General features: G+C 37.8%; 1 protein-coding gene across 2 annotated transcripts in view; it reads left to right on the top strand.

The window, feature by feature from the left end:
* LOC118280284 (scavenger receptor class B member 1) overlaps window positions 1–8,695 on the top strand; it is a 94,237-nt gene extending 85,542 nt beyond the window's left edge. For both annotated transcript variants that reach the window (XM_035600250.2, XM_035600251.2), the window contains 5 exons: window positions 568–722; window positions 1,255–1,376; window positions 2,467–2,592; window positions 3,449–3,591; window positions 4,098–8,695. In XM_035600250.2, the coding sequence (XP_035456143.1) occupies window positions 568–722; window positions 1,255–1,376; window positions 2,467–2,592; window positions 3,449–3,591; window positions 4,098–4,209 (658 nt within the window). In that variant the 3' untranslated portion in view covers window positions 4,210–8,695. The remainder of the gene's footprint in view (window positions 1–567; window positions 723–1,254; window positions 1,377–2,466; window positions 2,593–3,448; window positions 3,592–4,097) is intronic.
* The last annotated feature ends 6,450 nt before the right edge of the window (window positions 8,696–15,145 follow it).

A 15,145-nucleotide genomic window follows, 5' to 3' on the forward strand; every position in this document is an offset into this window, starting at 1 on the left:
GCCCTAATAATGGTAGGTAAATTTTTGGGCTATAGTAACGTTATTTCACACCACATCACATCAACACAACAGCCTATAAATCGGTAGAACAGAGTGGTGTTTAGTCAGTGAGAGTCTGACACTTCCTTTCGCGTCACCCAGGGTAGGAGAAGTCATTCATACGTATAAGTTCTTTAAGAATATTAATAGAATAAAATAAAACAGCAGTTTTTTCAGAGGCACATGAACGATTGGCTTTTTATTAAAAGACGGTGCAAAATATATAATTTCAACATTAACATATAGATGTCTCTCTACTTATAATAATCTACAATATAAAAATAAGTCGGATTTTCCTTCCTGACGTTATAATTCCAGAACGCACGTTTGCATTCGTTGGATAGGTCTTAGGCTCCGTGATATTTATAGCAAAGAAAATATAGGAAAAGAATCTGAAAAACTGGAAAAATCATTGGTGGCAAAACGGAATTCGCCGAGTTTGCTAGTTACATATAGAATGGTGCTAGTCAGTTTGTTTTATGTCTACACCTATGCATTTTTAACAAATATCTTTCCATATCTTTCCAGGTTCCTCGAGGAAGTGACAATAGACGGCATCCAGGGCTACAGGTACACTCCTCCCGAGGATGTTTTCGCGAATGATGAGCACAACCGCTGCTTCTGTCCCGCCGGCCCTCCCTGCGCGCCCAACGGACTCTTCAACGTATCGCTCTGTCAATATGGTAAGTTTGTATATTTTTTTTTTTTTTGGAACAAATGAGCAGACGTATCTCCTGATGGTAAGCAATCGCCGCTACCCACGGACACATGAAACACCAGAGGCGTTACAAGTGCGTTGCCGGCCTTTTGGGGGTTAGGAATTAAAGAGTTGTTGGGGAAGCACAAAGCTCACACGCAAGCGCTATTTTGTTGAACAGGTTTTTCTATGATGCTTTGATCGTGCCGGCTTGTTCTTGCTAAAGCATATTGTTGAATAAGAATTTCATTCTACATATAATAATCTCTACGCTAATATCTTAACTAAAGGCCTCATCTAGCTATTTGAATTATTGACGTGTAAAAGTGTTATTTTATAACCTACTTATAGAAATAAAATCATTTATGATTTATCGTTTAAAGATCAAATGACTAAAGGTGTGTATGCCGTAATTTGGCACAGTTGTTAGTTTTTCTTTTTTCCAAATGAGTCGTGTGTAATACGCGCCTAATCTAACAAAGCAACTATTAAACAAAAATTTAACCGGTTTTTTCCAGACTCACCCATCATGCTATCGTTCCCCCACTTCTACCTGGCTGACCCCAGCCTCCGCGAGGCAGTGGAGGGCATCAGCCCGCCCATCCCAGAGAAACACAGACTTTTCATCGATGTACAACCGGTAAGTGTTTGACAAATTAACTATTTCTTTTGTAAATGTGAATGGACCGAGAATACTGCCCTGTGGCACTCCTACATATGTAGTGTTTTGTGAGTACTAAAGCAGAGTTTTGCGAATATGCTATGGTAATTGTCAATTGGTAGGACTTGAATTAATTTAATTTAATTACAAAATACTGAATTATTTACCTTAACTAAAGATAATTGGTATATATTGAGATAGTGATAATATCAAACGCTTTCGTAGAGTCGAATAATACTATTCTACAATGTTCACCGTCTTTAAATAAAATTGAATAGGTAATTAAATGTTGCATTGTCATGAGTTCAATTCCCACACTGAACTAACTAATTGTATGACAGGTATGCATATAATGGTTCCTGGCGTTATTTAACATTGTAAGAATACCCGGAATTGTATATAAATTTACGTTTATTATAAACATTACTGAGAAAAATATTCGCGAGACTCAAGGTTATTAAAGTTCACGGTTGGTTCAAAGTTTGGGCAACCGGCTGCTGTGCAACATGTTGCGGATTCGATTTCCGCACGGAACAACATTCAATATGAATTCATTGTTATGTTATCGGCTTACTCACGTAACTGTTTGACGAGGAACTCGAATAGTTTCAAGCCTTGCTAGAGGCTCATATTCATGAGCAGCATTCCGCGACACACGACGCGGCGATTGTCGCGCTGCTACAGTTCTGTCAAACAGTTATGTGAGTAAGCGGATAAAATAATAATTAATGTAGTATGTCTCACGTAAGTTATAATAATATAAGACTTAATGTGATCCACAAATTGTTGTTCCTCATCTGGGTGTCATGTGTATGTGAGTTTGTATATTTGTAAACGCACACACGACACACGAGACTATCATAGTATAGGGCCAAGTTTAAGCCAAGCTAAGTTTTTCTTAACACATTGAAAGCCGTGGTGGTCACCGGTGACCGACGTTAGCAGAGGATTTGTCTTCAACAGTTTTCTATTGGCAGTCAAAGACTTAAATAAATATTAAAGAAAATTCACTCCAATCATAATTACAAGTTTAGAATTAAGCTAATGATGAGAATTTTCCCTTTTCCAGGAGATGGGTATCGCCATGCGCGCTCGCGCCCGCATCCAGATCAACCTGGCTGTGTCGCAGGTGGTGGACATCAAGCAGGTCGCCAACTTCCCCGACATCGTGTTCCCCATCCTGTGGTTCGAAGAGGTAAGCAGATGCAATGACGTGGCTTCGGGAGCAATTAATGAGACGTGTTGATGTTATGAATACCTTTAATTGAGTCTCCTTATACGACTAACTTACTGTACTTATAGGCGCGAGGTGTCACAAATTACACAGACATTGCATTTTATAGCTTTGATTTGTTATATATCTGTGTTTGTTTTTGTTCACCATCGGATAAATTTTGTATAGTTAGTGCCAGTTTTTTATTTTTTTTATTATGAATTTTGGTTGCGCAGTGGTCTAAGACTGTTCATATATGAGGTCACAGTTTCGAAACTTCTCCACGGCAAGTACCAATGTGACTTTTTCCGAGTTATACGAACTTTCGTAGATTATTTAGACACCACTGAATGGTAATTTTGACCTAAACTTTTAGCTCAAATAAAAACTAATATACGGTTTGTTCTTGATTCCTATTGATTATAGGGTTTGGATCAAAGTTACCCCAATGGATTAAAATAACCCGAATTAACCCAGTACATCGCTTTGCCCAAATGTGATGACTTTCATTATTTCGTCATGAGCATTCTTTCTTTGCCAATTCCACTATCTTTTTCGACCACTAATAATACTGTTATCCTTAGCTATTTATGTTTAACTAGCAAACTGGGCGAACTCCGTTTCGCCACCAATGATTTTCTCTGTTTTTCTGCTTTTCTCTTAAATTTTTCCTGACTTTTTTTGCTATAAACCTCACGGAGCCCGAGGCCTTTCCAACAAATGCAAAACCGTGGAAATCGGTCGTGCGTTCTGGAGTTATAGCGTCAGGAAGGCTTATTTTCATATTATAGATTATATTTCTATGTGTCTTCCACTAACCCCTACCTCTCCCCCCCAGGGTATCGACGAGCTGCCCGAGCAGGTCCGCTCCCTGCTCCGCCTGGCGACGCAGGTCCCCCCCCTGGCGCGCAGCGCGCTCGGCTGGGGACTGTCCGCGCTCGGACTACTGCTCATACTGCTCGCTGTCACCTGCCTCATCAGGTAACCTGTATTTATTATATAATATACGACAGTGGGTGCGGTGGCTGGGCATCCGGCTGCCGCCCAACGTGCAGCGGGTTCGATTCCCGCACGGAGCACCTCTTTGTGTGATCCACAGATTATTGTTTAAAAATATATTCCTTTATTAGAGAGTAAAGGAGAAAGAGACTGACTGAGAATGTATTGTTTGTCGAGTGGTCGCAAGTGCGATTGCCGGAGAGAACATCTTGGGTTCGATTCCCGGGTCGGGCGAAGTATTACTGGGCTTTTTTCGGTTTTCCGAAAATTTCTCAGTGGTAGCACGGTGTCTGGAATTGTGTCTAGTATATGGCAATAGGCTCACCCCTATTACATGGGATTTATAACACAAATGGTGAAAAGTGGGTGTACATTGGTATTACGTGCTGTAATGTGCACCTTTGCCTACCCTTCGGGGATAAAAGGCGTGACGTTGCTTTAATATTACTTTACTCCTATTTTTAATACAATATCTCCCCCTTTCACAGATCCTCCCACCGCCAAAGTACGTTAAGACTAGAAGGGCACGTGGTAGCGAAACCGCCGCCCGCCAAGACCCCGAGCAAAGACAACGGCTATGAGCTAAATAGCCGGAGATAATCTATAATCTAAGCAATCTGTTAATTACCTACTTTGTAATGTTACAAGAATTTCTGATCAGCTCGGTAAATACGTCATTAATGTCAACTGTCAGGTTTGACAGCTGTCATAACTGTCAACTGTCAGGTTTGACAGCTGTCACAACTGTCAGATGTCAAAAGGTTGTGTGGAAATTTGAAGTTTGTTTTTTTTTATGTAAAGAGTCGAAGGTATTGGTTGTATAACTTGTGTATGGTATTTTATTTTTTAATTTTTGACTTATTTTTGACTGGTATTCTACTGTGGTGCCGACTGTTATCAGCTTATTAGAAATTCTGTTTAAAAGAAAACTGTCTTAAGACTTAAGTTTTGTTTTATATTCGTGCCTTAAATCATATTTTTTGTCTTACTCTAGAATCGAATCTCATTTAAAATGGGGGTGATTAAAAAAATGATTTTTATACACGAATATAAAAGGTTTAGCTAAAATACCTACTTACTTAGTTTTTATTTTTAGATTTTATAATCTGTAGTCACAAAGTATTTTTAATCTATATTACAGAGTGTTGCCAGGCCAAAAACTATTTCAATATGGCAACTTCCGGTCTTAAGGCAGTTACTTTATGAAATGCCATTGCTTTTGTAGTTCTTGTATTGTTTTGTTTAATATTGTAAATAATTAATAAGTGTGGGAGAGCCATGCTTCGACACTGCTGGGCCGGCTCGACCGGAGTGATACCACGGCCTCACAGAAAACCGACGTGAAACAACGCTTGCGTTGTGTGAATGAGGTTACCGGAGGCCCAATTACTCTCCTTCCCAATCTTCCCAATCCCCGATTCCCCAACAACCCTAAATTCCTAACCCCCAAAATACCGGCAACGCACTTGTAACGCCTCTGGTGTTTCAAGTGTCCATGGGCGGCGGCGATTGCTTACCATCAGGTGATCCGTCTGCTCGTTTACCGGCTTATACCGTAAAAAAGACATAATTATTTACAATATTAAAGAATTCTATTCATCCTAAAAAGACTACAAAGTAATGGTTATGTACCGACATCGAATAGACAATATTACTGTATAATTTAATTTTACGTACTTTTTTTTCATTTAGCAACACTGTTATCAAAGCACGCACGCACTTGCGACTCGATCGCGCGATTTCGACATTTTTTTTTATCCTAATTCTTTATTCAACTGTAAATATTTTTGAAATGTATAATTTTTCTTCGTTTCGTTTTTTTAATGACTTTGCGATTAGTCGCGCGTTTTAGTCGCAAGTGCGTGGTCTGCGTTCGGAAATATGTTTATTTTGTAGTTTTTATGGAGCATTTGCGGTTACTTTTATACCACCTTATCTCGTAAGTTAGATATTTTGAATTGAAGGCATTTTATATACTATTTGACAGTCATTTTGTGACAAAAATCGTGTATTTTGTAAAATTCTATGAAAATAAATAAAATAGCATTAGTTTCGATTCTAAATTTCATAATTAAACATAATTATTTATACCGATTTACGAATTATATTCACTTCAAGCAACACAGTTTTAATCGATCAAATATTATATCGTTGTTTCAATTTAATTTTTTTAAATACATACTTATAAAGCATTATGCCTTCAATTCTAAATGTTTTTTTTTTGTAACTTTTATATGGCTACACATTAGTCTTCAATTGTGATAAGCAATATTCCAAGTTTTATTATTTTTTTTTACAATAATTATTAATTAAAATAAATTAGTAAAATATTGAACAAAACATTTTTAAATTACCGGCTAAGTTGGGATTATTTTGATCCTATATGGTCATTTTGATCCAAACCCCGGCTTGATTTTGATCCTAACGATGTCATTTTGATCCAACCCCGGCTTGATTTTGTTCCTAACGCGGTCATTTTGATCCTAGATAACCAATAGTAAATCAGAACAAAGCGTGTATTAATTTTTCATTGGTTGAAAGATTGGATCAAAATGACCGTGTAGGATCGATCCCATATTGACTTGATAATTATTTTACAATTGATTGACATATTATATTTTTTTATAATTATTGAGAATATTTTAAAGTGTTTTGTTGACATTCGATTTTGACTGTATTTTTTTTTAACTGTAAATATTCATCGGTGAAGTTTGCTTAGGTTATGATTTGTGGCTGTTAAATTTATTTATGGATTATTTCTGTTTATCAACCATTTTTGCTATTCATTTTAAGTAATCTACAATTTATTGGAATTTTTGTATGTTAACAATAATTATTTTAACAGTTTTTTCGAAAATTTCTCTGTAGTAGCACGGAGTCTGGAATTGTGCCCAGTATATGGCAATAGGCTCACCCGCTATTACATGGGACTTATAACACAAATGGTGAAAAGTGGGTGTACATTGTATAGCGGTATTACGTGCCGTAATGTGCACCTCTGCCTCCCCTTTCGGGGGTGAAAGGCGTGACGTTGCTTTTATAATATTTTGACTGGTCTTTTAAAATAAATAATTAATAGCCATAATCATAGCTGAAAAGTAAATTGACATTTTAATTTTATTTTTTAATCCTCTGGGCGTTGGGTTGCCATTAGAAATCTTATGTATCGGTTTAAAAATAAGACAGGTGTTTATGTTTGTAACTACGAAGTTATCGATACATTTATAATCGACTATTAAAATCGATATTTTGAAATTCCTTACCTTGACATCAGCATGTCAAACTATACTAAACTCTCAAAATTATTCAATGGAGTTTCAATCTTATTCTTAATAAATTAGAGTTGAAAATGTATTGAATGGTTAAGGGTAGGTTGATATGCGTTTGTCCATACGAAAAATAGTCGATTGTATCGATAAAATCGGAAGTGTAGAGGTGTAGAGAAAAATATATTTTTTTAATAAAAAAAACTAATTTACCGATAGTTGCTAGTCTATTACTCGTGGTCCGTCCATAGATTTTTAGTTTATAGTGTATTTTTTACCAATATTAAAGTTTCTTGTAGTTTTTATATAAATATAAAGAGGAGCGGTTTCTATGTATTTTTCTAAGATTTTTTTCCTGTGTGAGCAAATGTATTGTGTCTAAGAAATTATGAAAAATATTTGGCCAAGTTTTTTGTGACTGTGTTTGGCCAAGAAAACTGAAAAAAGTGAATTAAAATTATTAAAAATGGGATCAAATTATTTCTAAATACTTGGCTAAGACGGCCAAGTTTGTATTTTGCTAACTCAGATTTTTTCAATGAGAAAATATGAATGAATAACAATTTTTTGAAATACCTACTTAACTTCATAAAAGACAGCCTTAGGGTGCTTTTCCACCAGAGATGTGCTATGTAGCTATGCTAGTGCTAATTTAAACTATTAAGAAGGCGCTAATATCAAAGAAACGTGCTACAATTTAAAACTGTGCTCACTTATACGTCATGACGAGTCTACCATTTTAAAAAGGTAACGCCTACCTTCGCAAAAGGTAGTCATTATTATATAGACGATGACACATGACATGACAAAACCTGACAAAACCCGACACTGACGTTTGACATTGAAATGCCACTAAAATTCAGTAGAAAATCTTTTTTAATACCTACAAAATTATTGATTAATTTTCACTGGACTGTTCGGTTTTCGCCTTTTGCTTACTCTCAATAATATCTGTTGACGGGAAACTTCGTCGGTAGCTAATTTAAAGTTTTAACTAAGTTTCTTAAAGGTAATAATAGGTTTTTCGAAGTTTTAGTGCAATCAAAAATTACTAGTAACTCAATAAAGATTTAAACATTCCAATAATTTTAAATGAAGTACTTTTTTAAAGTCCATTGCTCAAATACTCACTTTCAAAGCTAAAATATTTACCATATTTTCTAGTAAAGGCATTTGAATTGTTCAATTTCGACATTTTTATATAAAGAAAAAAATACGTTTTTACTTTCCACACTTATTTCGATTTACTAAAAATTAAATGTTAAAGTATGAATGGGATTTTATTATATTGGTGCTTAAAACTTTGTAGATCGATCGAAAATCGTTGTGGAATTATTAAATAAGTATTTTTGTAACTTAACTTAGGACGAGTGGTGTAAATTAAGTCTTTTTAAATGGCAGCCATTTAAAAAGACTTAATTATGACTTGACTAATGCCCGAATACTCAAACGCTACTCAATTTTAAGACGCTCTCAAATGTAGTTCTGTCACTATCAACGCTTTATAAAGTGACAGAGATAGCACGATATTTAAGTACAACTTAAAATTGAGTAGCGTTTGAGTCGGACTCGAAAATGTGGCCAAGTGCAAAATTCTTGGCCAATATTTTTTTAACTTTTACAACGTATCCATTTTATGTAATCTTGGCCAGAAATGTCAGCCAAGTTAATGTATATTTTTAAAAACTTGGCCAAGTTAAAATATTGGGGCCAAGTCGGCGATTTTTTGCTCAAATTCAGTAATTTTAGAACATCACTTAAATATATTTTTTAATGTTAAATTCGTTCGTAAATTGTAAATAAAATGAAGGTGTAAGATAGTTGTTGTTTGATTTCTAAAACCCTTTTTCCACGATTTTTTTTATTATGTAATAGGAGGCAAACGAGCAAACGTGTCACCTGATGGTAAGCGATCTGCGCCGCCCATGGACACCCGCCACACCAGAGGAGACACAGGCGCGTTGCCGGTCTTTTTAAAAAGGAGTATGCTCTTTTCTTGAAGGTTTGAAGGTCATATCGGTTCGGAAATACCGCCGACGACAGCTCATTCCTTGCAAGGCAGAAAGTTTCGTGAGAAGCGCACAGTTGTGGCCTGCCAACCATCTATATGATGGGGATGGAAGTGCTGTCGTGTAGGTTGATGGCGAAAAGACGCGGCAGGTATCAGACCAAACAATTCCTCAGAGCACTCCCCGTGGTATAGGCGATAGCAAATGCACAACTATTTGTCTATCTCGTCTGGTGGTGCTTGATAATGCGGCCTACGATGGAGCACGCCTACATAATATATTGACGGTGGACGGACGGTTGACGCGGTGACTGGGCAACTGGCTGCTGTGCAACAGACGTGCGATTCCCGCACGGAGCAACACTTTGTGTGTTCCACAAATTGTCGGCAACGTGTTTCACAAAAAGAAATACAATTGAGATAGACTAAGTACTCATGAAGCGATTTTCACCCGCGGGCCGCGCCCGCCGCGGTGGCGGAACTGCGGTTTTATTTCCAAACTCACGAGACCGGTTGTTTGCGCGGTTACACAGCCGCCGCGGTTGCGATTATCGCCCGCAAACGTGGCGGTCGATGATCGCAAGACTGACGGGCAGTTAACGATCAGTTGAAGTCCAGGGGCCTTAGTCTGCTATTACAATTGTGTCAGAATGGTCGATCACTGAGCAGTGCGAGAGGGACGGAGCTATGTAGGTTGTATAGCTCCGACCATTCTGACACAATTGTAATAGCAGACTAAGGCCCCAGACCGCCATGGACACACATCATAAACGAGCTGTTGCGTTATCTGGGGGCACGGTAGTGCCCCGCCAAGACGAGCCAAGCGAAGCGCAAGGGCACTACCTACCTTTTCTCGAAGCGCTTCGTCGTATTTTTGAACCTTCATAACTTGAGTTTGGGTTATACCAGATAAACAAAATTTTCAGGATATAATGTCAGTGGTAGACTTAATAAACCTCTAAAGTTTCAATTGCATAGCTCTTATACTTTAGATTTTATTGATATCTAAAATACCCCGATTTCGTCACTCACTCACTCACTCACTGATGATCATCAAAATTCTTAAGGTACTTCCTGAAGTCCTAGAAAACTGAAATTTGGTATGTAAGCTAGTATTACTACCCAAACAACAAAAAAATCCTAAAACTTGGAACTTTTACCCCCCAACCCCTTAAACTAGGGGGTAAAAGTTTGTTCGAGACTTCCGCAACTTTTGACGCTAGAGGTCTGAATGCGGCCGCGGAGGGGTAAAAATCTGAAATAGGGAAACTTAATTCCCTATTTCCTGCTTGAGATCTGAAAATTATACACAAGTACATAGAACACAAACTTTTCATCAAATCAAAACATTATCCTACCCATAAGTACTTAGATATGAATAATATTACTACACTTCACTTCGGTAAGTGTTTATTAATCAACCTATACTTTTGAACATAAGCATCGTAAGTATAGTATGCGCCAACGCCCGCCGCCTGCCCCCTCGTCCCCGCGCAGTAGCTAAAAATAATCGGCCCGTCAGCGAGCGCGGCACCCGAACGCGGGCAGACGCGCGAGGGCAGACGTCGTTGACGGTTGTCTCGTTGAATGAAAAGTTTTCGGAATATTTCGGTGATTTAAAAGTTTGCTATCGCGGAGAAAAAAACCATTTGCCTAATATTTAATTGTTAGTAGTTTAGTAGGTAAAGGTTTAGATACTAGTGTTTTAATTTTCATTGATAAAAAGTATTAGGATTACGTTTCCAATTTTCTTATAAATTTAGTAGTTTAGTAGGTGAATTTGTCGCTCATTTTATCTTTCTATCATAAGCAACCTACAAAAAGAAATGAAATCCCACAAAAACATTTCATGTTAAATGTTGCCAAGACGAGACCATATAGCTCGCACTGTCAAAAAGTAATCAGATCCCGTGTAGAGCCAAGTTTCTAACCCTATACTTTTGAACTGGCGAGTTGGCCGCACGGAAAGAGTTTAGAAGATTGAATAGATTTTTAAGCTCAAGCCCATATGACGAATAGCAAAAAGTCCGTGCGTCCGACTCGCCAGTTCAAAAGTATAGGGTTAGAAACTTGGCTCTACACGGGATCTGATTACTTTTTGACAGTGCGAGCTATATGGTCTCGTCTTGGCAACATTTAACATGAAATGTTTTTGTGGGATACTTACTTCACAGAAGAATTAAAAAAAAAACCCAAAAGGTCTGCGTGCATCCATTGATGATTCAGGATAGAGGTCGTTATGGATTATGTTACCCTTATTAGTGAATTAAAGAAGGACGAAGAAAAATTCTTCAATTATTTTCGAATGTCCGTCCCTAGTTATTTAGAACTTAAAAAAAAAATGGAAACTGCTCTTCAAAAACAACATACTAATATGCGAGATCCTATATCACCGGAGGAAATGTTAGCAGTCGCAGGTCATTGGTGCAAAATGGCGTTGGATTTCTGTACCCCCGCCCCGCCGCCCGCCGCACCTGCGCCACTGGGATCGCCCGCAGAGCGCGCGGGCGCAACCCGTCGAGGCTGCGGGTGACCGCGGCCCACGCGATTCTATTTTTTATTTTTTTTAAAAAACCGTTGCCCCACACTAGGATTTTCTCCTGTGTCGTGGGTGCGTTTACAAACATACAAGTTCACATGCACATGACACCCAGACCCGGAACAACAATTTGTGGATCACACAAAGAGTTGCTCCGTGCGGGAATGGAACCCGCTACCCGTTGCGCGGCAGCCAGTTGCGCAGCCACCGCACCAACCGTGCAGTCAAATTCAAGATTCTACTAGCTGCCCGCCGGTGCAGCGGGACCCGCAAACAACCGCGCAGACTGCGGGCGTAAACCGCGTCGTGAAATGTGCTTTAATTTTTTACATGTATATCTGCACTCTACGGAAGCTGCGGGCCCGCAACCGTGGCGGGCGCGGGTGAAACACGCTCCGTGAGTTCTTAGCCTATTAACCCGTTGTCTGTCGGAACGCAGATCTACGCGAGACACAATGTGTTTTCTATTGTGTCTTATATACCGACAGACAAGGGGTTAAAAGGCTTGAAAAGGCTATATCGACGACGAAATACCAATACGTTAGAAGGCACCTCCTAACTGACATATGTTTCGAGAAAATATTTTTTTCATTGCTATCCAAATAAATAAAAGATAGTGAGGTAGGGTGCTGTAAAGACTGGCAGCATTGTCTCGACGAATGGCAATACTTATGGTGCAATTTCATTAGTCGATAGAGAATGCCGAATGGTGTGGGATATTTCTGGAACGCGTGACATAGGGCTCGAACTCGGGAAACCGTTTTCTTTAGTCGATTGTCCCTAGATAGGTAGTCCCTAGGAAATCTCCTAGGTGTTTTTCCACCAGAGATGTGTTATGTAAGTATCTATGCTACAAAATATGTAATAGAAAGGCTGTGAAAGTATGTGACCGTTTCCACCGATACTAAGCTATGTAGCTGTGCGAGGAAGATGCGCAGCTTGAGTATGCGATGTATCGATAGTTGGGAAGCCATCCATAACACGCATATTTCCATATAAAAAAACACAGCTTAGCTGAGTCCGTTTCCACCAGTGCTAAGCTATGTGTACCAATGAATGTGATTGGTGGAAGCCAAACGCATCCACAGAAACGTAGCATAGCACATCTCTGGTGGAAAGGCACCCTAAGTCCCCTGAAGTGTCATCCGTTTTCTTGACAATATCTCTTTTATAAATACAAAACCTATTTCCTGAAATTATATGTCTTGGAGAGCGATGCCTCGACCGGAGTGATACCACGGCCTCACAGAAAACCAACATGAAACAACGCTTGCGTTGTGCTTCATTGTGTGAGTGAGATTACCGGAGGCCCAATTTCCTCCCTCCCCAATCTTTGCAAACCCTGATTTTCCTACAACCCTTTAATTCCTAACCGCTACTAGGCCGGCAACCCACTTGTAATGCCTCTGGTGTTTCAAGTGTCCATGGGCGGTGAAGATACCATCAGGTAATGTGTGCTCGTTTACCGGCTTATACCATAAAAAAGTCATTTAAAATAAAACCAAAAACGATTTAAGTTTAATAAATTTTATTTTAACTTAGCTGCATGAAAACATTAGTTACAAACTAAAATACATAACTTATACATAATAACATACAAACTTAAATCAATCCATATAACTTAAAAATACTAGTACATAGGAACAGCAGATCAAGCTACACCTTTGTTAAATACATTTTCAACTGAATACAACTTGAAATAAAGGCGAAAATCGTTTGGAAAAGTGTAGCTTCATATGCTGCGGACAAACTTCATATGTAATATACTTTTAAAATGTATAATATAGTTAATATTAGATTAAATATAAATAAAACAAAATTGTTTAAGGTGAACATTACAGGGTAGCTTGCGAAATTTAAAAATATATAGTTTTTTTTTTTTAAATACAGTATATTAACTAACAGAGGGCGTTCCTTAAATTCGTTAATCTATATCATTACTAGATTAAAATCAAAAATATCAACATAGACCAATAAGCAATAAATTGCAACGTTGCCTTCCTTCAACTAAGCGTGCACAGAGTGTTTCTTTTAATATCGATTTGTTTTGGTGAATATTTTAAGTAAAAAAAAATTTGTTTTGTTACAAATGTAATTCCTATTTTTTAGCATGTATGGATGCTATACTATTGCGGGTTAACAGAAACGCCCTCTGTTAGTTACATACTGTATAACACATTTACAATACAATGTCTTGGTTACCATGGGATTTCCATTGCTTCAATTATGTAAGAACAATGTAAAACTAATATACAGTCAAAGCGATAGAAAAAGAAAATAACCTAGAGGACAATAAAAATAATATCTATATCATTAATAGATTAAAATTAAAATATCAGCATAGAAAAATAAGCAATAAATTGCAACGTTGCCTTCCTTCAACTACGCGTGCACAGAGTGTTTCTTTTACGTATCTATTTAAAATTTTTGGTGAATATTTTAATATTTTTTTTTTAAATCGTATTATTTTTTTAGCAAGTATGGATGCTATACTATTGCGGGTTAACAGGAACGCCCTCCGTTAGTTAACATACTGTATAACAGATAAAAAAATGTCCTATCACCATGGGATAAAAAAGTACCAAAAAATCCAAGTGATACCCGGGGTCAAGTAAAACTATTTTTCATATAAGCCTTACTTTGTTACCTAATGACAAAAAGTTGCCTAGAATCCACACTACTATGTATAAAGCAAAAATGTAATTATAACGCAAAAATATTATTACTTAGCTACTGATAAAACTACCATGTTTAAAAAAGAATAACTCTGAACAGACTAAGATTTGGAACTTGGCGCCATAGTAACTTTTATTCAGCTCAAAATTACCTATCCAATGATGTAACACACATAGCTATTGGAAGGTAGGACCAGATTCCATAGAAACTCTGGCATCCCCATTTCGCAAGCTACCTTGAATCATCTACCTTAATCAATCCTAAGATTATATAATAACATTATACCTTGTATATAATTGAAAGGGTAGGCAGAGATAAACTATAGACACTGTTTACCAATTATGTTATAAGTCCCATTTAAGGTAAGCGTCTACAGCCCCGCATCGCACGCATCGCACGCAACGGATTTTAGTTTGTCTTGTATAGAAACTCATACAACTGCGTCCACTGATCCGCATCGTACGGACCGCATCATCGGCAATGCCTACATGCGATGCGTACTGATGACGTCATACGGAATGTGTGCGATGCGTACGATGCGAGCCTGTGGACGCTTTCGCTTTAATAAGGGGTGAGTCTATGTGCCATAATCAACTTAAGCATAATATCCAACTTCATATTATTCTTGGCCGGTAAACGAGATGACGGATCACCTGATGGTAAGCAATCAGTCGCCCATGGACACCCGCAACACTAGAGGAGTTACAAGTGCGTTGCCGGCTTAATCAGGAATCAAACCAGGACTAATATGAAGCTTAGAATTTAAGCCAATGTATGGCAATAGACTCAACATATTTTGGGTGACTGGTAATTAGTGAACGATATTTAAACACGTGATTGTACTCATGATTACAAACAACTTTCCCAAATAAACTTTATTTTTGTATACTAGTTTTATTTTTATCACAATAACAAATATCCAACTTCAAAATATTCGCGCGTCGGTATTTTCACACGATCAGCTGTTAGCAGCTGATGGTAAGTAACCCGCGTTATCGGAAGACTACGTATTTTGGAACTTTACGTACGCGTGCTAATGAAATTTTG

This window comes from Spodoptera frugiperda, chromosome 21 (genome assembly GCF_023101765.2).
Source record: "Spodoptera frugiperda isolate SF20-4 chromosome 21, AGI-APGP_CSIRO_Sfru_2.0, whole genome shotgun sequence".
In the NCBI taxonomy this organism is placed as follows: Eukaryota; Metazoa; Arthropoda; class Insecta; order Lepidoptera; family Noctuidae; genus Spodoptera; species Spodoptera frugiperda.